The sequence below is a fragment of the Astatotilapia calliptera genome, chromosome 8, assembly GCF_964374335.1.
Source record: "Astatotilapia calliptera chromosome 8, fAstCal68.1, whole genome shotgun sequence".
Lineage (NCBI taxonomy): Eukaryota > Metazoa > Chordata > Actinopteri > Cichliformes > Cichlidae > Astatotilapia > Astatotilapia calliptera.
Genome location: NC_137429.1, coordinates 28206670 through 28233664, shown reverse-complemented (window position 1 = coordinate 28233664; position 26995 = coordinate 28206670). Strand labels below are relative to the sequence as shown.

At 40.3% G+C, this 26995-nt stretch overlaps 1 protein-coding gene across 2 annotated transcripts in view; it reads left to right on the top strand.

Moving 5' to 3' along the window:
• The first annotated feature begins 215 nt into the window (after positions 1–215).
• mbtd1 (mbt domain containing 1) overlaps positions 216–26995 on the top strand; it is a 36466-nt gene continuing 9686 nt past the window's right edge. The window contains exons 1-15 of one of the 2 annotated variants that reach the window (XM_026177598.2): positions 216–374; positions 2330–2534; positions 3160–3293; positions 3381–3495; positions 3585–3667; positions 3747–3864; positions 9206–9340; positions 9412–9500; positions 9670–9904; positions 10104–10159; positions 12210–12314; positions 14486–14633; positions 14726–14808; positions 18346–18580; positions 19980–20051. In XM_026177598.2, coding sequence (XP_026033383.1) covers positions 354–374; positions 2330–2534; positions 3160–3293; positions 3381–3495; positions 3585–3667; positions 3747–3864; positions 9206–9340; positions 9412–9500; positions 9670–9904; positions 10104–10159; positions 12210–12314; positions 14486–14633; positions 14726–14808; positions 18346–18580; positions 19980–20051 — 1834 coding nt within the window. In that variant the 5' untranslated portion in view covers positions 216–353. Of the gene's footprint in view, positions 375–2329; positions 2535–3159; positions 3294–3380; positions 3496–3584; positions 3668–3725; positions 3865–9205; positions 9341–9411; positions 9501–9669; positions 9905–10103; positions 10160–12209; positions 12315–14485; positions 14634–14725; positions 14809–18345; positions 18581–19979; positions 20052–26995 lie in introns of both variants that reach the window. The other variant, XM_080305240.1, reaches the window with a different exon arrangement.

Below are 26995 nucleotides of genomic sequence, written 5' to 3'. Positions count from 1 at the left end.
TTTCAAACGAAAGTCAGGAGCTAGTTATAAACAAAACAAAACCATTGAAATTACTGTAACGTTACTGTACTTACACCGACTAATAATCTGTAGTTGTTCTGAAGGCCCCTTTCATTCAGTTACTCTGCGAAGTCTATTTTGTGTCTGCATCGGTCGATGACCTCCATTGCAGATCCACCAATCACACGAAAGTAGGTTACGGTCGCTCATGCGCAGAGGCTGCAGAGTAATTTGTTGATATCCTGCTTGGTAGTATTTAGACTAAAATTCAAAGCTAGGTTATACCCCAGGTGAGGGGATTTGTTTGAATTAGGAAGTGCAGGTAACTGGAAGAGCATCTATATGAAGGGCTGATGGAAAACGCAAGGGATTTGGTGAGTTGGTTTGAAACATTTTTGGGCCGCGAGCCTCCGTTTCCAGTGGATTGTTCAGGCTAGTACGCCTCCTTTGTTGTTATCTGTTTACGATAGCCAGCTAGTGGCTCACCCATCTACACATAATACTAAAGCTCTTTCTTTCGTCTCTTTCTCTCTCTGAAAAAAAAAAACAAGTAGAGTTTTCTTACAAGTCTAACTATTGCAACTATATAATAGACGAACGTAAAAAGGCTTTGCTCTGAAAAAAAAAAAAAAACCCTGGAGAAACAGGTTCTGCTAGCTAGCTATGCTAGTGCTGTTTAGCTTTAGGAGGTGTTTGTAATAAGGCCGTCCCTTGTTTTAGTTTCGGTATTAGTTTACTTTTTAATATATATGTATGCAAAATGTAGCTTACGAAGGATGTCTTTGGAAATGGGTGTCTTGAGATATATATATATATATATATATATATATATATATATATATTTTTTAAGTTAAACAGTTGTGCGTAGTGTAATGTTTGAGCTGAGATGCTGTGAAGAGGAAGTAAACTAGCTTTGACAACATGTACGCATTGTTCCGGATCCTGTGATCAGACTTCCATATTTTCACGTAGAATTTATTTATTTAGATGTTTGGGCGTTTCGAACAAAGTCATGCTGACTCAGATATGGTTCGCTGATATTTTCCTACCTGAATCTAAATGATGCATTAATGATGAAAGGCGAACTGTAAAACTGCATCTTTCAACTAAAATAAGTTCAGCTTCACTTCAATACTAAAATTTAGCTTAGGGACTTGATTTTTGTTGACATTTGTCTAAAACATCTTACAAATGCTCAAAAAAGGAAATAATATTGATTACAAAAATAATAAAAATGTGAACTAAAAAGATTTGAATCTTTATTTTCTTCTGGTCCATTATTATATTTTGCATCAACCTTGCAATCAAACTATTTCTTTTGCAACTATTGCAGACTGTGTCTGCTCCCCCATTCTTCCCCTTTCTACCTCCCAAGAATGCCTTAGAGCAATATTCCCTTTCTAGCCTCCTCACAGAAGTTGTTGTTTTAAGTATCTTCGTTTTTTTGTATTGATTCGCACAGAGATTGAGATTAACAGTAATAAGAATTATTTTAAGGCACTATTATTGCTGTGCTTTTACCATTAATTATATGTTCAAAGAAAAGGTTAATTTTATTAATATTAAAAACCATGGTATATTTAATTTGAATAAGAGCGCCGCTGTTAAAAAATAAATAAATAAATAAACTGGGCATCTCTTCTGCACTAAAGACAAATTTTTGGCTAGTTTGTGTGGCTAAACTCCAGAACCACAGAACAAGGACATTTGTAAGGAGCCGTTAAAATAAAGTGCAATAGCTCAAAAGAATTATTTTTCTTTTATTGAGTTTTACTAAAGTAAAATAACTCAAAAGGAATGGAGTAAAATAAAATGATTTGAATGAAATATGTTTTTCTGAACAGTTACCTTCTCTTAGACCAGGGGTGTCAAACTCAAATACACAGTGGGCCAAAATTCAAAACTGGAACAAGGTCGCGGGCTAACGTTAATATTTATTGAAAAAAAAAAATCTTCCTCCAGATTTAAGAATGAATCTCTTCTTATGGACTCAAACAAGTTTTGCTGAAAAACTGAATATGGAACAAGCAAAGCTTAATACTAAAGAATATATATATTAGCTGTATAATACCAGTAGGCCAGCTCTAATAATAATTTGGTATGGCTTTGCGGGCCAAATGTAATTAGGCTGCGGGCCAAATTAGGCCCACGGGCCAGAGTTTGACACCTATGTCTTAGACCAATTTCACTGCTTTCTCCATGACCAATGCCAAAGTAAACGTGTTACATTATACGGAGAAATGGAGAGGAGAACCTCCTGAGCTACAGACACCCCTAAAAGCATCCATATGAATTCATTCAGTGTTTCTCTGTTGTGTCCTCTGTAAAGGCTGAGCGTACCCCACGTTCAGATCGTAAGCGACGAGACTCATTCGGGATGTTTGATGGCTATGACAGCTGCAGCGAGGAGTCCACCAGCAGCTCTAGCTCAGACGACAGTGAGGATGAGGTGGTACCCTCTATCCCTGCTAGTCTGCCCATCATCAAGAACAATGGACAAGTCTACACCTACCCTGATGGAAAGGCTGGAATGGGTCAGTACATGAGGCTTATTTTTTGTGTGTATTGCTTAAATAATAATCTGTGAGTGAACAATAATAGTGTTTACGTTTAGCTGCTGTGGCTCAGGAAGTAGAACGATTATTAGTTTGATTCTCAGCTCCTCAACATTCATATGTGCAAATATCCTTGGCCAAGATATTGAATTACCTAAACAGTTAATGCATTACTTTTGGTATACCCTTTGAATTAAAGCTGAAATTTTTCATTTGTATCACATTTGGTTAATTTAAAATCCACTGTAGTGATTGGGTGGCTCGGTCCCCTTCTGCTCCATTCTACATGCCAAATATCCTTGGCCAAGATAATAACCCCAAGTTGTTCTCCGATGCATCCACCGGACAATGAATGTGTATGACTGTTGGGTAGAAAGTGCCTATAAAAAAGTGCTTGTGCGATTGCATGTGAATGAGTGAATGAGGAAAGATGTATAAAGAGCTTTTAGTATTCAGAGTAGAAAGGCGCTATATAAAAACCAGTCTATTTACCACGTACAGAGCAAAAATTGCAATTGTGTCAATTTCCAAATACTTATGGGGATAACTATAAATGCCATTTACCATTTGTAGACTGCTGATCTATTTCGGTTTGTTTTCACAGCCACCTGTGAGATGTGTGGGATGGTCGGTGTACGAGATGCTTTTTACTCCAAAACCAAGCGTTTCTGCAGTGTGTCCTGTTCTAGGAGTTATTCCTCAAATTCTAAAAAAGCTAGCATCTTGGCAAGACTCCAGGTAAATGCATTATCTTTGATAAACAAGTATAGTAGTTTCATAATTTTGTATTATGTAAATATTAACATCTGCTTTGGTTTTTACAAGGGCAAACCACCAACAAAAAAGGCTAAAGTCTTACAGAAACAGCCTCTCATGGCAAAGTTGGCAGCTTATGCCCAGTACCAAGCAAGTCAACAGAACCAGGCCAAACTGAAAGCGGGTAGGCTATGAAAAAGCAATCATGATGGGGCTCATATTTCTGCTCTTTTTGATGTACACAAGCAACAAACTAATTGTTGTTTCCGTCAGTGGTCGCTGGAGAGAGTTTTGACTGGGGGCAGTATATCTGTAGCAGTAACACGGTGGGGGCTCCTGTCAGCTGTTTCAAGCATGTAAGTAGCTGGAGCTGAGAATATGGTCACCACTGATATGATACTATGATTATCATAGCTGATAACTTCTGTGCCTCAGGCCCCCATGGGAACATGTTGGGGAGATATTGAAGTAGGTGTGAGGATTGAAGTGCCCAACTCTGATACCAACTTCTCCACCAAGGTGTACTGGATAGCAGAAATCATAAAGCTAGCAGGTAAACACTACAAGTAATTAAGGTAAAATCTCTCACACAACCCTTGGGGTGTTTTTAATTGTGTTTGTGTCTTTTCATTTTTGTGAACTCTGTTAGGAGTAAGTGTTAATGCTGAATAAGTACATCACGACATAGCAAATGTATGCAAAGTCCAATGTAAAAGTCACACTGAACATTTGAACAGTTAGTTTCGCTGTTTCCACAACAAGTAGTTGTTGTTGATGAGACAGTGAACCACAAGAGAGGCATTTGGCTTTACATAAAAGAGAACTTGCAGCTGCTAGTTGACTCAGAATCGGTGTAGTAAGGTTGGGTGATTGGACGAATTTATCAACGATCAACGATAGGCTGAGCCTTTCGCCAATCGTTTTTACAAGAGCAATTTATTTATTTGCCCGTTAGTAAGTTTGCTAATAATGTTGGTTGAAGCTAAGAGAAAAGTCAACAAAAACAATAATAGCGCTGTTTTAACGGCACCCTCCTCAGTGTGCCCCCAAATGCAGCGATCAATTTACACAAAGTCATAACAGAAAGAAAGAAAGACAGTATCCTATGTTCAGTAAAAAACAAAAACATTTTATTTAAATAAAAAAATACAATGTTGGGCAGGGAAACAAAGAAAAACTGGTTTCTTTTTTCCACTTTAACCGTGTTTACTAGGGGTGCAACGATATTCGTATCGATATTGAATTGTTCAATACAGTGCTTTCGGTTCGGTACGCATATGTATCGAACAATACATTTGTAATTTATTTTATCAACTTTCCTTCTGACGATGCTGTCTGTGTTGAGCGCTCAGTGAATCTGCGTTCGACTACTCCGCCTAGGCTGCACTGTCGAGCGCAGATCCACTGAGCGCTCAACACAGACAGCATAGTCAGAAGGAAGAGCGCAGGGCAAGCTAGCAAGACAGAAGTTCAGCTCTCCTTGCAACATGGACCTCCCCCACTCTCATTCAGATCTGGCGTTTGGAATTATTTTGGTTTTCATGTGACGTATGACCCTGAAGGTAAGCGAGTCATGGACTAAAGTAAAACAGTATGTTGGATGTGCCATGCAATGCTCAATTACATGGGTGGGAACTAGTGTGTTAGCGCAGTTAGCTGGCCGTCTAGCCCCATGCACGGGGCGATCGGCGGTAGCTCGTTAACGGAGATTTGCCGTGTTGTGGCGTTAAGGTCATTTCAACGAGATTAACCTGAAAGCACTAGTGGGAACACAACGAATATGACTGCACATTTACGCCGACATCATCCTAGTGCAAAGACAAAAACAACAAGCATGCTACTAACTTTAGCCAAGTCATTTAGACAGCTGTTAGCACATGATTCTCCTTATGCTGCTGAGAATATAGCCCAGAAGAAGCGGATAGTATAGCTTTTATTTTGGAAAGAGACATTTCTCTGTAATAAACTCTCTTTTCCAAAGATGAGTGATTCCTCAATCAGATACAGGGCTCGCAAAATCGCTAGCCCGACGTCCTGGGGCTAGCGATTTTTTTCAGACGGGCTACCCTGCCCGTCGGGCTATTGTAGGAAGGAAAAATATTTCAATGCTTTTGCATTCTTTCAGAAATGTAGCTGGGTAATTATGTCATTGGCATCGGCGAGCCACTGTCAATATGTGACATATTGAAATCGCGTTTGAATTTGTGCTTGTTTTTTTGCTTTCACTTTGCAATCGTGCGAACTGTGTATAGAGAGCGACAGCACTGATCTGTGAGTGATGATAATTTGTGCACCAATTCCTCTGACATCGTCTTATTAATCGTTAGCTTACTATGCAAACATGACAAGTGAAATCTCCCGCAGCTTAAACATGTGAGAGGTTGATCGCGCAGAGAATCGCTGAGCTTATATGAGTGCGTGTGTAAAAGCAGCAGGATATATATTTTAGTTCTGCTGAGCCAAATAAGACAGGTCAGGGTGAAGAAGTGACAGCCAAAGAAAAGCTTACCACAAAACGGAGAAGTTATGACAAATCAGACTATAAGGCAAAAAGAAAGTGCAGCTTTATGGTTTCATGGACAAAAGAATTTCTGTGGCTGCAATATGACGAGCTAAATAACCAGGGCTGCACATAAGTGGTCTGCAGGTGTGCATTCGCTGTCAAAATAAAAAACACGCACAAGGGTTAGGGTTAAATTTAAAAACTGTACTTTTGAGTTAAAATATATATTTATAATTTTAATAAATGACAAATTAAAAAGGCATGAACATTTTTTTTGTATTGAAAAAATATCGAACCGTGACACCAAAGTATCGAACCGAACCGTGAATTTTGTGTATCGTTGCACCCCTAGTGTTTACAGGCTCTTCCAATGTTTATCTGTCTTACACACTCGACCAAACAACAAGATACAAAACGTATGTTAAAAAATGTTTCTTCCAGCGAACATAAAAAAAATCTTTGACGTAAAGTTGTCTTTTGTGCGATTTGGTGCCTCTCAAATAAACAAATGACTAATCAAGAACGTACCTATATTAATACTGAAACAAACAAGAAAAGAAAGTGAAATATTCCCTCCAAAAAACGTATAAATTCAAAAAGTCACCTGTGCAAATATATCACCTATCGTCATTTATTGGACTGACGAATGCCGGTTGGAAAAATCCTACATATCGCCCAACCTTGTAAAGTTGTAGCCTTAAGTTTTTCTAGGTCTTAATACTACACACTGACATGCTGCAAGAATAGTTGTATTTATTTTTTTTTTTAATTACAGTACTAAAATAGTTTAAAAATTCATTCTCAATTGAGCCAATATCATCCTCATTAGTCAGACCCATATCTGTCAAGGTTTATTGCTTTGTCCTGGCAGCAATTGTGTTGATGACAATACTGACAACAAACCTACACATAGATGAAAGTACCAGATGTATCCCTCTACCTGAGCTAATAAAAGTCTGTATTTGATTTTTGTTTTACCATAAACAAAGAAATAAGCAACAAACCCCTTCTCCCATTCCACATGTGACAGTCCACATCCCAACAAATAAAATGTGCAAGTTGACATCAGAGGGGGAAAAAACCTTAAAAATAAGATGTTTACATTCATTGGTATGTTTAGCTGTCACATGTATTTATCATCTATGTGTAAAGTACAGGACACTCTGATTTCCATTCCTTCACTAAGGCTTCACTTCAGACATCTTTGTTATGAGCTGTTAAAGAAATTCAGCACTGAAACAGAAGTGATTTTCTGAGATTGTTTAGAAAGAAACCTTTGGAAGGGAATCGATACAGTATAAATAGTTTTCTCACCAACAGTGAGGAGAAATAACACATTATTTATACCCAGTGTTGGGTAAGTTACTTTAAGTTAGTAACTTAGTTACATTACTAGTTACTTCTATCAAAAGTAACTCAGTTACTTCAAGTTACTCGTTACTTTCAGAGTAACTAGTTACTAGGGAAAGTAACTTTGGTTTTACTCAAAATTCTCTTGTTAATGTGTTGCTTCCGTAACCCAGCAAGATTGTCAGTCTTCTAGCTTGCTTACTTGCCACAAGTGCACTGTGCCACCTACCAATAGAAAGGAAAAAATAATGTGCACATTTCCACGAGAGAAATCCCACGCCTGATTCTATCCTAGCCTGCTTTTTACATCCAACACAAAAACTGCAGTCGTGGTGCTTTCGATTGTACTCAGAACTCGGAAATTCTGCCTTCTGAATAGGAAGATGTAGGTAACACCAGACTGCAGATGAGCTGCATACAGAGCTGGACTGGGACAAAAAAATCGTCCCGGGCATTATAGGAAAAATCATAAAGCCTTTGAATGAAAATAAACACTGTTGTGACAGTGATGTACACTGTTCTGATGGTATACATGCATCAATCTATCAATTGTTTGTTGTAAGACTCAGATAATTATTTTTTTTAAAGGGAGACATTTTAAATGAGAATAAGAAAGTATTTCCTTGTGCCCCCCTTTCCCTTTTAATGCTCTACCTGGCCCCCTGGCAACACTTTGCTAGACCCGCCCCTGCACAGTTACCAGCTGTCAGCTACTTAGAAAAGGATCCTGGTGTTATTTGTCTCTCAGAAACAGTTCATTTATTAAGTATTAATAAATAAGCGCTTTTCACAGCGCTTATTTATTAAGCGCTGTGAAAAGCACTTAATAAATAAAGTTTACTTACTTACTTACTAGTTTACTTCATAACTTCCCTTCAACTCATTCATGTTAACTAAAAGGTAAACCTGTTTCTCCATCACAGCTCTGATGATTCAGTAAGGACATCTCCTGGTTTCATCTTCATGTTTCCCTCTCACCACATATCCAAACCGACATCATGACCAGCAGCTTTACAGCTGTGGCTCCAGCAAACATCAGCTGATACTAGAAAGTAATTTTAAATAAATTCTAGCTGATCAAGCTTAAACGTGCTGCTGTTGTTTAGCGCGACATCCGCTGGTTTCCTCTTTCTGGCGCAAAGTGGGCGATAAATAAACACGAGAGAAAAGCCGATCAGCTGATCATTGATCAGTTTCATGATTGAAGTAGCAACAGGAGAGAGAGGGGAGAAGAGGCAGCTGTGCAGCAAAGACACAGAATAACTCCAGCTTTGTGTCTTTTTCATTGTAGCTGAAGTCCGGGACAAACCGTGTTCCTTTTCACCTCAATACGAAACGTGTAATATTTTCTCTGAATACGAGACGATTCCGTTTTTTACGGGACGGTTGGCAACTCTAATAATTAACCTTATGAACAAAATAAAGTTCAACATCAGTAACATAGCACCACCCAGCTGTATAGAAACTCCGTCATGCTAGCTAGCATGCAGTACGAAAAAGTCAGCATAACAAAAATAAACTCCACCTAAACTTGGTTTATATCTGACCCAGATGAACTGCAGGTCATAACTTCTTACCTGAAGTTCAGTTCACCTGACACTCTCGGACCAGCGGCCGCTTCGGGTCTCTCCTCTTGCCTCCCTTTTCCTTCATCCACCTGCTGGCCTCCACCACTTGCTAATGTTATTGAATCTGTGGAAGCTCCGCGATAGCCACCACACGAAGTAACGAATAACGAGCCTATTTAAATCCCAGTAACGAGTAACGCGTTCCCGGTTTTGGCATAATAACTAGTTACCGTGCTCGTTACCACAATAATAACGTAGTTACTGTAACGCGTTACTTAATAACGCGTTAGTCCCAACACTGTTTATACCACATGTGAATACGGTCTTTGTATCAAATTTTTTTTCTCCAACTAGTCAAGAAGCTGAATATAGAATAAGCAAACTGACCGCGGATAGTGGTTAATTTTTCAATCTACTGTTTCTGATGTCAAGAATTAGTGCGCACATTAACAGTGTTTCCTCTTGTTCTTCAGGGTTCAAGGCTCTCCTGCGTTATGAGGGCTTTGACAGTGACACAAGTAAAGACTTCTGGTGTAACCTCTGCATACCTGAAGTTCGCCCTGTGGGATGGTGTGCTTCAAGTGGCAAACCCCTCGTACCTCCAAAAAGTGAGTGTTTTGACAAACAAATCACTTAAGTTTTCTTTAGCACTATGGTTAATTATTGCTGCTCTCTACAGGCATACAACATAAGTACTCTAACTGGAAAACGTTTCTTGTGAAGCGCCTCACTGGAGCTAAAACACTGCCACCTAACTTTAATGATATGGTAAGGCATCAGCCCAGTATTGTAAAGCTGCATTTTATATATTTATTTTATTTTTAAGTGTTCTTGCTGAACCTAAAATTACAATAAAACATTGTTGTTGTTTCTGTTCATCCTTGGCTGTTAAATTTCATCTTGGTTTAGTAAACCTGTCACTCATTTTTCACTGAAGGTACAGCAAAACATGCAATTTCCCTTTAAGAAGCTAATGCGAGTTGAGGTGGTTGATAAGAACTATCTCAGCCGGACACGGGTGGCGCTGGTAGAGCAAGTGATTGGAGGTCGCCTGAGGTTGGTCTATGAGGAGAGCCAGGGTGGAGCTGATGACTTCTGGTGCCACATGTATAGCCCTCTTATCCATAATATAGGCTGGTCAAGAAGCATTGGACACCGCTTCAAACGATCTGGTAGGCACACTCACTTTGTAAGGAGTCTGAGGAATCAAAACTTGTGAATTTTGAAAATTGTTATAGTTGATCAAGTAACAGTCCGGTGTGAATGTGGGTCACGTGTGTCAATATTTACTTGAAATCTTCATTGACACACGTGACTACAACAATGCCCACTTTATGTGTAACCAGTCATTTTCATGTATTCATATTCTAGATATAACAAGGAAATTAGATGGTCAAGTCGATGCTCCTCCACAGCTCTTCCAGAAGGTAAGACTTGGCAAAAGAACAGAATATATTTCATCCTTATTATCCCACATGTGAACCACCACTAAAAGTCCCTGTTCCCTTGCAAGCTTCCCCCTTTGAAAAGCAGATTTCACACTTCAGCTAGGAAGATTTTCAACACACAGACGTGATGTACTGTATGTGTGTGTACATGCATGATGAGTATTCAGCCAGGCATAACAGTGCTGCGACTGGTTTGGATTTATATTAAAAAAATTAAAGCACTCCTTTCATCAAAATGAATAAATACAGGATTAATGAATCTTTAAACTCCACTTAAATTCAAATCCAAGTGGGGAATAAGACCTGAAAACATCTTTTTCTTTACTTTAATGTCCCCTTTAATGAACTGGATTTTTTTTTGGCATCAAAAAAGCAAGTTTAAAACATTATTTGTTAACCAATATTTTGAAAGAAAGCTCGCAATCAAATAATACTGTGTTGCTTTTAACTGAAATGGCACAAATAAGGCTTTAAACGTTACTAAATACTTATTTATTGTCTGAGACTTTAAACATGTCCCCATAGTGTCTACTTTTCTACTCCTTGATCCTGGAGGCACAAACCTTTACAGGTGCATTCCCAAGTCAATCCTATTATAAAATGTTGCAGTTTCAATGTGAGTTGTCAATTCCAAACATAACAAACATTGAAAGTTATAACCCTTTATGGTATATAGTTTTGTTTTTTATTTTTAGAAAAAAAACTTTAACCTAATTTTTTAAGTGCTTGGGGGTCCCTGTTAATATAATAAGAAATATGTCTCTTCCACTCTCGAGCAAAATTTGTTTTGTTGCCTCGTGGTAGCCCTGTGTTATAAGGGTACCAAAATTTAAGTTTCATACTTATGTAGTAGATTCGGTGGGAAAGAGCTATTTATTCAAAATGTTATTGTGTAGTTTAACAAATCTGAAGTTAATCCTCATAAAAGCATTTAATCCAACAGTGGTGTTCTGTGCTCTTGCTCATACATGCATGGATTTGTCTGTCTGTTTCTGTGTGTCTGATGTTGACTACTCCATTTGGAACTTCGTAAAATGGAGATGGATACTACATTTCTGTCATTTGACTTTTCAATTATCATTTCATCCTGGTGCATGACATTGGCACACAGTCCTTTTCAAGCTCCAGAAACGTTTGTGTACACAGATCATTTACATACACAAACTGTTGCTTAACCATGAACATCACATATGTATCACCCTTAATTGAATTAGAATAGCTTTTATTTATTTATATATATATATACACACACACACACACACACACACACACACACACACACACACACACACACACACACACACACAGACAGACAGAGTGGGGGGGTGCAGTTGCAACTATACTAAATAAGGTTATAATAAATACAGTTTAAAGAGGTAGGGATGTTGGTTGCATTGAAGTATAAATAGAAATACGGTTTATAAATAAGACTGGAGGAGCCACGGATTGAATCACCAACCTTCCGATCAGTAGGTGACCTGCTCTACCTCTACCTCCTGAGCTACAGCCACCCCCGTAGCTCAGGAGGTAGTTCAGAGACTCATAACTCATGAAGAAAGCAAGACGAACAGCTTTAACCGGTGTGCTCGGTTGTGTGTGTGCACGTGAACGTGAGTGACTGTGTGTGGATGTGTTTGTGTGACTTCCTGCTGATCACAAAGGGTCATCTCCCCTCCCCCTGTATATGGCTCAACCCCGTTTTAACAGTCTCACCATACACAAGCGCAGGAAGTAAAACATCCTCACTAAATAAGAAAGCAGAACTCTCACATAGGATGTCCCTACAATTAAACACTATAGCTATTGCATCCCCCACATAGATGTAGTCCGGGGAGGAGGACAGAAACTTACAAAACTTACAAATTTAAGTAAAACAATGACAACATTTAACAATTTCAACCTAACAGGCCCGCTTACTGTACCGTCACTCTAATCAAGTTCACTAAGGGGATGACCCTAACTGTCTGCATTCTTTTCATAAATTTTTCTTTCTTATTTTCTTTTCACTTGTCTGCCTTTTATTTTACAGACGAAGGAAGTGGACCAGAGTGGGGACTGGTTCAAAGATGGGATGAAGTTAGAAGCCATTGACCCCCTCAATCTCTCAGCTATATGTGTAGCTACTGTAAGAAAGGTAAGCCAGTTTTGATTTTGCAAAAGTCAGGATGGTGTAAAATGTAAATAAAACAGAATGCAATGATTTACAAATCTCCTGAACCCTTATTTTATTCACAATAAAACATAGAAAACAGATGTCTGAACTTAAATATTTTACTATTTGATGAAATATATTAGCTCACTTTGAATTTCATGGCAGCAACATGGCAAATTTGGGACAGGGGCAACAAAAGGCTGGTAAAGGAAGTGGTACTAAAAAGAAACGGATTTAGGAAGATTTTGCCACTAACCCTAACCTGATCTTAACAGGTTAAGATGATTATCAGTGTAACCAGTATAACCAGTGTTTCTCAGAATTCTCAAGGGGTTCACTAATGCATACACAAATGCAGGTAGGCTATTAAGTAACATTGTGTTGGCTATTAAGAAACGGCAAAGCCAAATGGAAACATGATATAGAAATACTACCATCTTCACTGGGTCAAAAGTCATTTGAAATAGACTTACACAAGGTGGAAAACTGTTTTGTGGTCAAACAAATTGAAATTTGAATATATGTTGATCAATGGTTATGACAATTTGCATATTAATGATAGAAGAAGTCACTTGGTGGATGAGTGATGAAATGTTTCTTCCACTGAAAATACTACGTCCAGATGAACAGAATCAATGTTTCAACACAGTGAATATCTTTGTGATTGCTGTAAAATTAAGGCTATAATTGCACCACTGTTATCTTCAATGTGATGTGCCAATACAGTGGAGAGCAGCTACCTGAACTTTATTTCCACAGAAGTACATTGTCTTGTTATTAAATGTACTTCCTTTCTGTATATGATTCTAGATATAGTAGCACCTCTGAAAAATACAGCCTGAAATCCAAAGTAGTTGACTAGAACTCTCAAACGTGCACCTTAAAACAGATAACTTATAAGCTGCAGAGGAAATGGCATCTAACTAATTTGGCAGATCATCATTTAGCCTGCAAAAGTAGATTATTGCTCTATAACAAAGCCCTCCGTAAAGGTAGAACATCGTACTACTCATCACTGACTAAAGGTAATAAGAATGATGGGTTTCTCTTCAGCACTGTAGCCAGGCTGACCAAAAGTCAGCTCTGTTAAGCCTAGGATTCCTTTATTTATAAAGAAATTCAAGAAGTCATCACTACTTAAGGTTAAAATATCATTAGAGAAAAAATTACTGTTACTGATGTAACTTTGTGTACACCTACTTTCAATACCACTAATAATTTATTTATTTCTCATCCACTATATTAAGTGGTGGTTACGTACCACCAGTATGCTTGGTAGTGGTTCCAAGCAATCCAAGCAGGTTAAAAAATCTAAAGTTATCAAACTGCATGCCACCGAATACCTGGCCAGTAGCATCACTTGATGAGTCATGAGAGCACTCTTGTTAACTAAATCTAACTAAGTCTGCCAAATCAAATATGTGAAGAGTCACCCCTTATGAACAATGGAGCAGCCAAATGTTTTTGGGGTGTAATTGGTAGGGGTGAGGGGTGAGGAGTGGGGGTTCCTGCTGTAAAATGAAAAAAATGTTTTAAATGGTATATTTTCTCAGTTTAAACCTTCAATCTGTTGTTTTTTGTTTTGTTTTTGTTTTTGTTTTTTTGTCCTCAGGTGTCAAGAGATTATAGATTTATGAGATTTGATTGTGTTCTGTTTCTAGTTGCATCTACATTTTTTTTTCTAAATATTTTTATTGAGTATTTGTGGATATAGTTTACAAAGAAAAAAAGACGGAAAACACAAACTTTACAATGAATACAAAAGAGAACTTCTCATGTTGGAACAGTTTTCCTTTCTTATTATTTAGCAAACAAGCAACAAGGGAAAAAAAGACAGAAAGAAAACAAAAAGAGGGGGAAAAAAAGAAAAAAGAAAGCCACCGAACATGGGAGGGCGAGGCAGCAACCTTCCGCCAATCAAAATGGCACGCCTAGCCAAGAGGGAACCAAAGGACAGCACCCTGCGCTTTGCTTTTGGAATATGCTTATCATCCTCTCCCGCTGTACCAAAGAGAGCAAGTAGGGGGTTGAGAGCTAGTTTCAGGCCGGTGGCCTTGTTCAAAGTCCAGAAAACCTCCTCCCGAAAAGCATCTACATTTTTGGAATTTAGGTTGTACATTAAAGTTGACATGACATAACTCTCTGCTATATAGGTGTTGGCAGATGGATATCTCATGATTGGGGTAGATGGCTCAGAGGCAGTCGATGGATCAGACTGGTTCTGCTACCATGGCACCTCCCCTTCCATCTTCCCTGTTGGCTTCTGTGAAATCAATAACATTGAACTCACACCCCCTAGAGGTACTCTACAGTTATATTTTTTTTCTTCACTTTGGAACCTTAAAATTTGGGGTTGTTTATGTTCTGACCTTGACACATACTGTGTTTCTCAGGGTACACTAAACTCCCATTCAAATGGTTTGACTACCTCAGAGAAACAGGTTCAGTAGCTGCTCCTGTCAGGCTCTTTAACAAGGTAAGGTTTATTGATGTATATCCTGTGTGGTTTTTAAACAGTTTAAAAATCTTCTGCTAATCAAAATCCCATAACTTGCAATAAAAACACCATCTGCAATTATCTACACCACAGGTGTCGAACTCCAGGCCTCGAGGGCCGGTATCCTGCAGGATTTTGATGTGTCCTTGATCCAACACAGCTGATTTAAATGGCTAAATTACCTCCTCAACATGTTATGAAGTTCTCCAGAAGCCTGGTAATGAACTAATCATTTCATTCAGGTGTGTTGACCCACAGTGATATCTAAAACCTGCAGGACACCGGCCCTCAAGGCCTGGAGTTCGACACCCCTGATCTACACTATATAGACCAGGGGTGGGGAACTCCAGGCCTCAAAGGCCGGTGTCCTGCAGGATATCACCCTGGGTCAACACACCTGAATATGATGATTAGTTCATTACCAGGCCTCTGGAGACATTCAAGACATGTTGAGGAGGTAATTTAGCCATTTAAATAAGCTGTGTTGGATCAAGGACACATCTAAAAAATTGCTTAACTCCTAGATATTCCATGATCAACTGTAAGCAGTATTATTGCAGAGGAAAAGCATTTGGGAACCACAGCAACTCAGCCATGAAGTGACAGACCACGTAAATTTGCAGTGCAGGGTTGCTGAGTCCTGAGCCATGTAGTCGGTTGTCAGTTATATGCTGTAGAGTTACAAACGTTCTCTAGCATTAACATTAGCACTATGCTGGGAGCTTCATGATATCGGTTTGTCAGTCTAGCTGACCCAGTACTTTTGTCTGTGTATAACTACAATCAAAACATGTGTGATAACTAAGTTTAAGGAAGTGATTCCTTCACTGTTAACATGATGGAGACTGAAAATGACTTTCCACTCTCCATCTTTGTTTGTCCTCGAAAAATTGTTGTTACAAGTGTTACACAAGTATGATTAATCTGTCCTCATTAAGATGGCTGTAATTAAATTATTACTTGAAAAGTTCTTACTAGCTACTTTTATTTCAAAACATTTGGAGATGTTAACTGTCAATCAGTTAAATAATCATTGCAAAAGAACAGATAATTTGCAAAGATTCAGTCCAGATTTGCGCCATAGCACAGACACGGCACTGGTAAGGTAACAAATGATCAATGATCAATTGATGATCAATGATCAATTCAATTACCACTGACAACAGTATTTTACTAAGGCGATTAGAATACAACGGTAGTATCAGTCAGTGTGGTCTGAATTTGATATCTCTACTAGATTTAAATTTCTCTTATTCATGCTCAAAAGTTGGTCACAGAGTTCCACGGGGATCCAAGAATGAGTGGCCATTTATTATTTTAAAATTGATACCATAGGTGCATCTACTAAAAATTGTGGACAAGTTTGAATATCAGTGACCTTGACCTCAAGGTCCAGGTCAGAGTCCATTTAAAAAAAACTTTTTTCCGCGACGTTTCAAAGAGCCGGAAAGTAAATAAACGGCAGACAGAAATGAGGCAGGTCGAATCGTCTTGGGTTTTACGCATGTGCAGTACTGGAACGTAAGCGTTTTCGGTTATTTGGCTCTCTCTCTTGGCTCTCGGCGAAGGCGGTCGCACTTTTTCTCCTCTCCTCCTTCCCCTTATCTTCCCTGCTTAGCCTCTTGTGTCCTTGTCTTGTCTCGTGTGTATTACTTTCCCTCGAACAGTCTCTCACTGTCGTTCTCTAAAACCTAAAAGAGAATTATGGATTTGATCAACTGGTCTCTGAATGCTATTGACACCCTTTTCTCAACGAGGAGTCTGGGCTCGGGAGAGCCCGAGTGCCCTGGAGGGACTTTCCCTGCCGGATACATGATGGATGGGTGGCAGAACTGGAAGATCATGTGCCTGGCGGGACTGTCGATCGAGGACGCTGAAGATATCTACCTATTCGGAACCATGATAACAGGGTTCTTGCTGATTGGAGCTGGCTTGGCCCTGACTTATTGGAGAAATATGAGAGCGGAACCGGCTGTTCAACCCCCCCCCCCCCCCCAAAGCTGCCCGCTGGAATCGAAGCAACTGGATGAGGCGCGACCTCTCACAACGAACGCAGTGTGGTTAACACCTTGGAGACGCTTACAGCTGCCGTGAAGACTCAAAACAACACCATTGAGCGTATGTTGGGATACATCAAAGAGAGGCCTGCTCAAAATGAGACCCTTGAGTGAAAGTTGGATCACATCGCAGAATGGCTCACTGCAGTTGTGGGGTCTCAGAATCAAAAGAATGATAACACCATGGAACAGAAGTTTGATACCATCATGGGGAGGCTTGCGGCTCTCCAACGGGAGATTGAGGGACCAGTGTCGGAGTGTTAGGAACAGCTTGAAATTCTCCTCCTCTGAGCTGCTCGCATAAAAAGAAAATTGACAACCTCAACATGCGGACACCATGGCGCCAGCTGGGGCTGGAGCCGAACAAAAACTCCCTGATAACGACTGTGTGATGACTATTCTTCCCATCCCATGCAAGGCCACCTGGATTGGCTAGCAGACTGTTTACTTAGCCTGATAGGGCGAAGGACACTGTCTCAGCTGAACTATGGACACGCACACACATACACTTACACTGATAAGCACTCACACATTTCCCTTCCCCTTCCAATGCCTTCGATGCTTGTTGCCTCCTGGGGACGGGTCTGGGCCCGCGCTGGAGAGTCGGCGCAGTGGCAGGATGGCTGCTGTGTTGCCTGGGATTACTCCTTATCCCCAACCCTGTTGCTGTTCACGTGCTCTATAATGTTGTACTGTGGACATTTATGTGCTTTCTGTGCAGAGGAGTTTTTTTTGTTTCCTGCTCTCATGCTGTCCTCCTGTAGCCCAGCATGAGTAGAGGTCTCTTTTTTTCCTCTTGTACCTTTCCCATTGTAGTGTACATTTCAGTGTTTTTTTTTTTCTGTAATGCAACCGTTCTCTGACTTGTATCCCCATGTGATGTCTGTGTTGTATGTGTAAGGTCGGGGGGCGGGTTCATTCCACTGCAGGGCAACCTGCCACTGCATGTGGCGAATAAACTTTGAACTTGAACTTGATTTAAATGTGGATGAACAACTCTATGAAAATTATAGTGTGGACGCGGAGCGTTTTCAGACGTATACACTGTTTTCATATTTATCCGGGCTAGTGTAGATATAGCCTTAGAATCACCAATTAACCTAACCCCACCCCACTAATTGCATGTCTTTGGACGGTGAGAGGAAGCTGGAGTACCTGGAGAGAACCCACACAAACTCCACACAGAAAGGCCCCGGCCAGGTGGTCGGGATTGAACTCAGGACCGTCTTGCTGTGAGGCAACAGTGCTAATCTCCATGTCACCGTGCCCCATCCATTTAAACAGTAGCAGTAAAAACTCATGTCATTATTGGTCATATTCATGTTATGACTGACAGGATTTGTAAAGTTTCTCACAAGCTTTTACTGAAGGATAAATACAGGCTGCAGTACTTTTAAGATCCGGGTTTTGTTTGTTAAATTTCTCTTTTTCCACTGTCCTTGATCCTTTCATGTCCTAGGAGGTTCCCAATCATGGGTTTCGGCTAGGCATGAAGCTGGAAGCTGTTGATCTGATGGAACCAAGGCTGGTGTGTGTCGCCACGGTGACAAGGATTGTGCACCGCCTACTGAGGATCCACTTTGATGGTTGGGAAGACGAGTATGATCAGTGGGTGGACTGCGAGTCGCCTGACCTCTATCCAGTGGGCTGGTGTCAGCTAACAGGCTACCAGCTCCAACCGCCTGCCTCACAGAGTAATGCCATAATGCTGTTCATACTTCTTCCTCTAGTGTCTTAGTGCAAAACGTTTAGAGAATTATTAATATCAAGGATCAGACAAGATAGTAGGGCAGAGAATGGGATCACTACATGAGACGGTTATAATGAACTACAGTAGGTCACGAATAGCTGTCACTTGACCAAAAACTTTTGGGATCTGCCTCAGAGAAAATGGTTGAGCTTATCAAGTTTAAGAAAGGACATTACATCACGCAGCCATTGAATGTGCAAGGGGGTATTGCTGCATTTCCAGAGGAAGAATAGGTGTTTTCTTGCCAATATATAACTGAGAAATAGAGAATCGTTTGTTATCCCACAGACCACCTGTGCGGTTGAGTGTGCGCACATCTAGACCTGTAAACATTGTGAGGTAGGGATGTGCATATGTGTTTGTTTGTCTCATAGGGGTGTTTATAAACTGCCACCAATCAGGAATGCCTGCTTAGAATTTATAGATTTACAGTGAGCTTATTTCAGGTCTATTTCTCGTACTGCATTTATTTCAGCAGTTCAATTGATCATTACGTTTTGTTTTTTTCTGTTTGTTTGTTTGTTTGTTTTGTTTCAGTGGTGTTTGTCCTGACCACTGAGAGTTAGTAAGATACACAAGAAAAGACAGTAGAAAGAAAGCAATATAGAAAAAAGGGAAAAATACAGAAGACTATGCCTGAGAAAGCTGAAAAAGCAAATGGGTGACACGGCGAAAGGAGAGAAAAGATAAGGAACAAACTGGTGCTGTGAAAGTTGAGCAGTGGCTAAATGCTGGGCCTCTCCAGATGCAATTTGTTGATCTCTAAGATGATGTGGACCCAAAAGAGCAGTTTGTACTGAAAGAAATTTCTCAGATATAAGGAAATTAGCCCCGTGTATCTTGACCATGTCTTGCTCCACACACAAAAGCAAGGCAATTTTCTCTGCAGTCAACATAATGAAAACTAAATATCCTTCGCAGCCTTAATGTAAATCTTCAAATTAACCGTTCCTCTTCATATGTAGGTCTTTTAAAACATTCTCTTTTTGTTTTGACTGTTCAGTCACTGCAAACCACCTGGAACTAGAAGATAGTAATATGAGCATGTTGCTGTGGTGGCTGTCTCAAGTCTGCCACCTTGCAGTAGGATGACATCCTGAACTATCTTACCTAGGGCTCTTGAACTTCTCTCCAACCATAACCTATATCATTTGGAGAATGTTTGCGCATGTGCCTCTGCCTCACAACTGCCAAAAAGATAATTATGTATCCTGCCAAAGCTGGAAAAGGCTCCGGCCCCCCTCCTCGTCCCGCGACACTGAATTGGATAAGAGGAAGACAGTCGTATGGATGTGCTTTCCTCTCATTGTATGCTTGAATGTCCTTTCTTGTTTCTTTTTTAGGTAACAGAGAAATGTCCCAGTCTGTTCCCAAGCAGAAGAAAAAGGCCCAGCAGTATAAAGGCCAAAAGAAAAGTGAGTATTCCCTTCTTTAGCATCAGAGTTTCTCTGCTTTATCTACTTGTTCTCCTTTTGTTATCAGCTATCTTAGTAAGGGGGCCCCTTACCCTAACCATTAAAAATGAATGCCTAACCCTTACCCTAAACCTAACCATAACCTAATTGTAACCCTGACACTAAAACCACATTTTGAGCCTCAAAAAGGCCTTCAAATATGTGAGGACCGGTGTGTGTGTGTGTCCTCACAAGTGACTGTTGGTTCTCACAAGTATAGTAGTAGTAGTAGAATGGAGATTTCGGTCCTCACAAAGATAGCTAGACAGGAACACACACACACACACACACACACACACACACTCTGATTTAATGCAAAAAGGTCTATTAACACATAGTGAGTGAGAAAGGTGACTGAAGAAGAAATACTTAACACAGCATCCCCGGCAGCCTATTGCAGCATAACTAAAGGAGGATTCAGGGTCACCTGATCCAGCCCTAACTATATGCTTTAATCCTCTGGGGTCGACAGACGCGCCGGTGCGTCAAAATCACATGACCAATTTAAGATGACACAGCAACAAGATGCAGCGACACAGAGTCTCCAATTCAACTTGGTTCGGAAGTGCGGACTGCAAGGCACATACCAGTTTTTAAATTGTGTCGTTTGGCCACGTAAAACCAGAGTTATGATAAAAAATACACGCAATGTTTTTTTTCTGAACAAAACAGTGGTGTTTACAGCGAGAAGAAATGGTTAAAAACGGCATTTTCTAAGGACAGCGCTAGCAAACACTGCGCTTGCGAGTGAAAAAAGAAAAAACACCCCTTCCCTATTGGTGTTAAAATTTACTGTGTCAGCCAATCAAAAAAATGATATGGCAACATGTGGCACTTGGTTTTTAGGAAGAGGGGGAAGTTTTAGGAGTGACACCTGCGAGAGAAAGCGGGCGAACGAAAGAGAGAGAGAGAGCGAGTTTTCATATGTGAGACATTAGTGACGTTTAGCGTGCTTGGAGGCTGTAGTTAGTGTGTAGTGTAGTAAATGTACAATTTCTATTTGCATTTCAAGTTATGAAAATGATTCGTTAAACATGTTTGTGGCTTTTACAATAAAAAATGTAATTTAAAAAAAAAGAATTTTCTCTGAATTTTTAAGCCTAGTCTTAAAGGTAGAGATGGTGTCTGTCTCCCAAATTAAATTTGGAAGCTGTTTCCAAAGAAAAGGGGCATGAAAACTGAAGCCTCTGCCTCCCATTCTATTTTTAACCTCCTAGGACCTAGCAGGTTTACTTCAACTAACCCTGACTTTCTCCGCCTCTTTGTCGGAAACCTGACTGTAGGAAGTGTCAGACATGGCGTGCTCCTTCCTTGAAGAGCCAGTAGATGTTGAAGCCCAAATTCTCCGCAGAGCTCTCCACCGGGAGAGAGTGATTAGAGCGCGTTCGGACATTTTATCATTTCCTGATGATTTCCTGTGTGAACGTTACCGTTTTTCAGCACAATCTATAATTTATTTGAATAACATCCTCAGGCCTAATATTGCTCATGTGACACATCGCGGACATTCTCTCAGTTCTGTACATATTATTTGTATTGCACTTCAGTTTTTTGCAAACGGGAGCTTTCTGTATAATGGTGACGTTGAGCACGTTTCCAAGGCTACCGTCTGTCGGACAGTCAGGAATGTTACAGTTGCACTGAAACGTCTCCTGTACTCGTTTGTGGTGTTCCCCGGTCATGGACCCACAAGATTTATCAAAGAGGGATGCCACAAAATTGCAGGTATCAGGATGAACGAAACTTAATTCATGATGTGGTGACACTTGAACTACTACTTAAATTTTACATTTATTTTCACGGTTCCCAGGCGTGATTGGCTGTATAGATGGCACTCACATTCCAATCATTGCTCCTTCAGTAAATGAAGGAGACTATGTGAACAGGAAGTCTTTCCACAGCATTAATGTACAGGTACATAGTTCCCTGTAGCATTTCAAACTAACAAATTATTTCATTATAGTAATGGATGCTAATTTGTGTTCTCTGCACTGTGAAGATCATATGTGATGCTACCAACATTATCACAAATGTGGAAGCCAACTGCTCAGCCTCTGTGAGTGGTGGTGGTGGTGGAGGACCCCCACCTATTTTTCGGGCCTCCGCTTTTTTTCTGTTGGCTATAACGGGTCACATTTGAGCATACAGAGTAAGCAAATATGTACTTGTAACGTGCTCAGATAATTTCAATAAGTGCTTACAGAAAGAAAATTAATGTAGCCTCTAACTGCAATTGATTGACATCGGACAAACAGATCAAGCACTATGGCTCATAATACAATTACACCTTACCTGTTTGGACTATATTTTTATATTTCATTTTTACTTGCTGCCAGGAACGTTTGGGGCCTGTTGGGTTGCACCTGCGCTCAAATCACATCACAAAATAAAATGTATGAAATAAAAAATAAAATATAATAAAATAACGTGTTAAATGGGTGGAAATCCCTAGATCAATGTTTAAATTAACACTCACGCATTGACTCTGTCGGCTATGTTTTGCCATGCATGCTCTCTTTCTTTTGCAGCTGAGGCTGTGTTACTTTTTTTCCGCGGAATTTGCATGTTATCGGCATATGCTGCCATCAGAATTTCGGCCTCAAGCGCTGTAAGATACATTGTCCGCGCCTTCTTTCCCTCCGTCTCCATGGTGACTCGCTTAATCTGTGCTCCACTAATCAGGGCTTTATGTATCCTCGTGCGCGCGCTTAACTTGGGGTTAAAGCAACTCCGCGTTGACTGAACTAATTGTTATCAGCCTTTCTGAAACCGAATATTCCGAGTTGGACAGTTCGGGGTTACTCAACCCTGAGTATCGTTTTTCACTCTGAGTTTTCTAAACCGGCTTCCTGAAATAGGGCCCAGGGGCCCGTTTTTCGTACCTCGCTAAGTAAGTTAGCTGGATTTGATTGTTGACGATTTCGCATGATCCTGGATCGTTCGGTTCCCCGAAGCTCATCCGGGACTTGCTGTCATAGCAACATATCCGTAAGCGTAAACCTGCTCGGGAGCAGGTTTACTTTATGTAAACAGGATTAGATCGCGGCCACGCAGGTATGTCCGCTTCATTTATACGAAAGCAACAGCGATATTTTACCACTGTTTCACCATAAATAAATAACATCAATGTAACTAAAGATAATGCAGCACTTGATCCTTTTATTGATTCCATACAGATACATACAGGTCATTTCCTAAAAAAGGGAAATGTACTATTAATCATTCTATTACTTCGTGTAATCAAGATGAGAGACCACGGCTATAAAAGCGAAGGTGGATTTGGGAAGTCTGTCGCAGCCATGTCCTGTCCGTATACGCGAGCCACCCATTGCGGAAGGTGCAAGATTGATAAGGAGAGTTTTCAGAATTCAGCGTATATTGCGGGATAGACAGGATCCTTTAGCTCAGCGCGACAGTGTGCTCATAGAGAGATATCGATATTCCCGTGAGGGTATTATTTACTTAACCAACTTGTTGACGAGGGGGTGCAGGACCACCACCTGTCTTTTGTTGCTTTGCCCTTTTCTTGGTTGCTGTTATGAACAAACAAACAGATTATTTCAGGGTCTCTTTTCAAGAGACGAAAACCAATATAAGTGATAAATATTACCATTCTGTAGAATATTCTAATATTTCACTTTTACTTGTTCCCATGTTCTAGTGGGTCCTGTCGTGGCTCTAATGTGAAAGAGGATATAATGTAATATAATATAATATGATATAATGTAATATAAAATAATATAATAAATTTACCCTACCGCCTACTGGTGTTGGCCAGAGGGGCCGATGGCGCGATATGGCAGCCTGGCTTCTGTCAGTCTGCCCCAGGGCAGCTGTGGCTACAACCGTAGCTGCCTCCACCAGTGTGTGAATGTGAGAGTGGATGAATAGTGGCATTGTAAAGCGCTTTGGGTGCCTTGAAAAACGCTATATAAATCCAATCCATTATTATTATTATTATTATTATTATTATTATTATTATTATTATTATTATTATTAAATTACTTACGAGTTTAATTTGTCAGCAACTTTCTGCCAGCCCTCTCTCCTTGCTTTTGCAGCATTTGCAGTGTTCCCTTACGTTTTAATTAAACTCTGAAACTCCTGAAATCCGTCAATCAAGAGTTCTTGCTCTGCTGCCGAAAAATATCGAGCGCGCTCCTTCGACATTTTCGCCGACCAATCAAAGGGTTGCCGATCAATGTTTCTACTATCGATGCGTAGCCCCTGTTAAGCCACCCGGTGATCTCACATTACTTCATCCAGCTGTACTAAGCGTCAATAACAGGTGTGTTCGAAGAACCGGAATAGGGAGCTCAAAGTTAGCGCGATGATTTGATCTTGGATGTGTCATTTGATCTTGGATGTAGTAAGCGAGGTACGAAGAACGGACCCCTGGTGTCCACATATGTGGACATCACATTTTGGGTTGTCTAGACAAAATACAAAATTTTGCTCTAAAGGGGCCTGATATCCACTTACGAGAATATTATACTGCCTCTGTTTTATCAAAATTTAAAACAAATGTCTTCACATGTGGCTCTAATTTTTCTTAGAAACAAATATTGGGTAAAAAATAAAAATAAAAAAAATCTGGTGATTCTTTCTTTCATCGGGTCCCAATATGCCCAAATATCAAAGAGAAATTAAAATGCTTTCCATGGAAGAGTTCAGGTCTTAGGAGGTCAAATATCACAAGTAAGCCTGCAGACGTGCTCTAATGGGGCGATATAGTACTTTAAAGTCATTACGATAAGATGGGGGATGATTATTCAAGACCTTGTATGTGAGGAGCAGGATTTTGAATTCAGTTTGGATTTAACAGGGAGCCAATATAGGAGATATACGCTTTCTCTTTCTAGTCTAGGATGTCCTGATTATAACAAATTACAGTAGTCCAGGTTAGAGGTAATAAATGCATGACCTAGTTTTTCAGCGACACTCTAAGACAGGATATTTCTAATTTTAGAAATATTGCACAAATGGAAGAAAGCAGTCCTACATATTTTAGTATCCTTTTAAATACCATATTTCTAAGATTTTCAGGGCCGAGTACAATAAACTCAGTTTGATCTGAATTTAATTCAATTCAGTTTTATTTATATAGCGCCAAATCACAACAGTCGCCTCAAGGTGCTTTATATTGCACAGTAGATCCTACAATAATAGATATAGAGAAAAACCCAACAATCATATGACCCCCTATGAGCAAGCACTTTGGTGACAGTGGGAAGGAAAAACTCCTTTTAACAGAAACCTCTGGCAGAACCCGGCTCAGGGAGGGGCGGGGCTATCTGCTGCAACTGGTTGGGGTGAGAGAAGGAAAACAGGATAAAGACATGCTGTGGAAGAGAGACAGAGATTAATAGCAGGTACGAATTTTAGAAGCAGAAAGTTAGAGGTCATCTAGGTCTTCGTGTCTTTAAGACAATTGTGCAGTTTAACTAATTGGTGTGTGTTATCTGGCTTCATGTATAGATCGAGTTGGGTGTCATTTGTATAGCAGTGAAAATATATCCTATGCCTTTAGCACTCACAGATCAGAGAGAGAGAGAGATTTAAAAAAGAAAAAAAATTAGGGGTGCAACGATACTCGTATCGATATTGAACCGTTCGATACAGTGCTTTCGGTTCGGTACGCATATGTATCGAACAATACAACATTTGTAATTTATTTTATCAACTTTCCTTCTGACGATGCTGTCTGTGTTGAGCGCTCAGTGGATCTGCGCTCGACAGTGCAGCCTAGGCGGAGCAGTCGAGTGCAGATTCACTGAGCGCAGGGCAAGCTAGCGAGACAGAAGCTAAGCTCCCGTTGCAACATGGCAAATTGAACCTCCCCAACCCTCATTCAGATCTGGCGTTTGGAACTATTTTGGTTTTCATGTGACGTACAGTGGGGCAAAAAAGTATTTAGTCAGCCACCGATTGTGCAAGTTCCCCCACTTAAAATGATGACAGAGGTCAGTAATTTGCACCAGAGGTACACTTCAACTGTGAGAGACAGAATGTGGAAAAAAAAATCCATGAATTCACATGGTAGGATTTGTAAAGAATTTATTCGTAAATTAGGGTGGAAAATAAGTATTTGGTCACCTCAAACAAGGAAAATCTCTGGCTCTCACAGACCTGTAACGTCTTCTGTAAGAAGCTTTTCTGTTCCCCACTCGTTACCTGTATGAATGGCACCTGTTTGAACTCATCATCTGTATAAAAGACACCTGTCCACAGCCTCAAACAGTCAGACTCCAAACTCCGCCATGGCCAAGACCAAAGAGTTTTCGAAGGACACCAGGAAAAGTATTGTAGACCTGCACCAGACTGGGAAGAGTGAATCTACAATAGGCAAGCAGCTTGGTGTGAAAAAATCAACTGTGGGAGCAATCATCAGAAAATGGAAGACATACAAGACCACTGATAATCTCCCTCGGTCTGTGGCTCCACACAAGATCTCATCCCGTGGGGTCAAAATGATCATGAGAACGGTGAGCAAAGATCCCAGAACCACACGGGGGGACCTGGTGAATGACCTGCAGAGAGCTGGGACCAAAGTAACAAAGGTCACCATCAGTAACACACTACAACGGCAGGGAATCAAATCCCGCAGTGCCAGACGTGTTCCGCTGCTGAAGCCAGTGCATGTCCAGGCCCGTCTGGAGTTTGCCAGAGAGCACATGGATGATACAGCAGAGGATTGGGAGAATGTCATGTGGTCAGATGAAACCAAAGTAGAACTTTTTGGTATAAACTCAACTCGTCGTGTTTGGAGGAAGAAGAATACTGAGTTGCATCCCAAGAACACCATACCTACTGTGAAGCATGGGGGTGGAAACATCATGCTATGGGGCTGTTTTTCTGCCAAGGGGACAGGACGACTGATCCGTGTTAAGGACAGAATGAATGGG